The sequence below is a fragment of the Nematolebias whitei genome, chromosome 1, assembly GCF_014905685.2.
Source record: "Nematolebias whitei isolate Nwh7 chromosome 1, NemWhi1, whole genome shotgun sequence".
Lineage (NCBI taxonomy): Eukaryota > Metazoa > Chordata > Actinopteri > Cyprinodontiformes > Rivulidae > Nematolebias > Nematolebias whitei.
The window spans coordinates 42,889,071-42,889,672 of record NC_056498.1 but is presented as its reverse complement, the minus strand read 5'-3'; the positions used below and the strand labels follow the sequence as shown (position 1 = coordinate 42,889,672).

The following is a 602-nucleotide window of genomic DNA, read 5'->3' as shown; positions in this document are numbered from 1 at the left end:
GACGACAGTTTCCTGTCTGGTCCGGACTCTCTGAGTGACGACAGTTTTATATGTGGTCCGGACTCTCTGAGTGACGATGGTTTCCTGTCTGGTTTGGACTCTCCGAGTGACGACAGTTTCCTGTCTGGTCCAGACACTCTGAGTGACGACAGTTTCCTGTCTGGTCCGGACTCTCTGACTCTCTGAGTGACGACAGTTTCATGTCTGGTCCAGACTCTCTGAGTGACGACAGTTTCCTGTCTGGTCCAGACTCTCTGAGTGATGACAGTTTCATGTCTGGTCCGGACTCTCTGAGTGACGACAGTTTCATGTCTGGTCCGGACTCTCTGAGTGATGACAGTTTCATGTCTGGTCCGGGCTCTCTGAGTGACGACAGTTTCCTGTCTGGTCCGGACTCTCTGAGTGACGACAGTTTCCTGTCTGGTCTGGGCTCTCTGAGTGACGACAGTTTCCTGTCTGGTCCGGACTCTCTGAGTGACGACGGTTTCCTGTCTGGTCCGGACTCTCTGAGTGACGACGGTTTCATGTCTGGTCCGGGCTCTCTGAGTGACGATGGTTTCATGTCTGGTCTGGACTCTCTGAGTGACGACAGTTTCATGTCT

The 602-nt window shown here is 53.2% G+C and overlaps 1 protein-coding gene across 1 annotated transcript in view; it reads left to right on the top strand.

The window, feature by feature from the left end:
- Nucleotides 1-602, top strand: part of LOC119418905 (secreted protein C-like) — a 1,766-nt gene that overhangs the window by 606 nt on the left and 558 nt on the right. Inside the window, exon 2 of the mRNA XM_037686233.1 lies at nucleotides 214-598. Coding sequence (XP_037542161.1) covers nucleotides 214-598 — 385 coding nt within the window. The remainder of the gene's footprint in view (nucleotides 1-213; nucleotides 599-602) is intronic.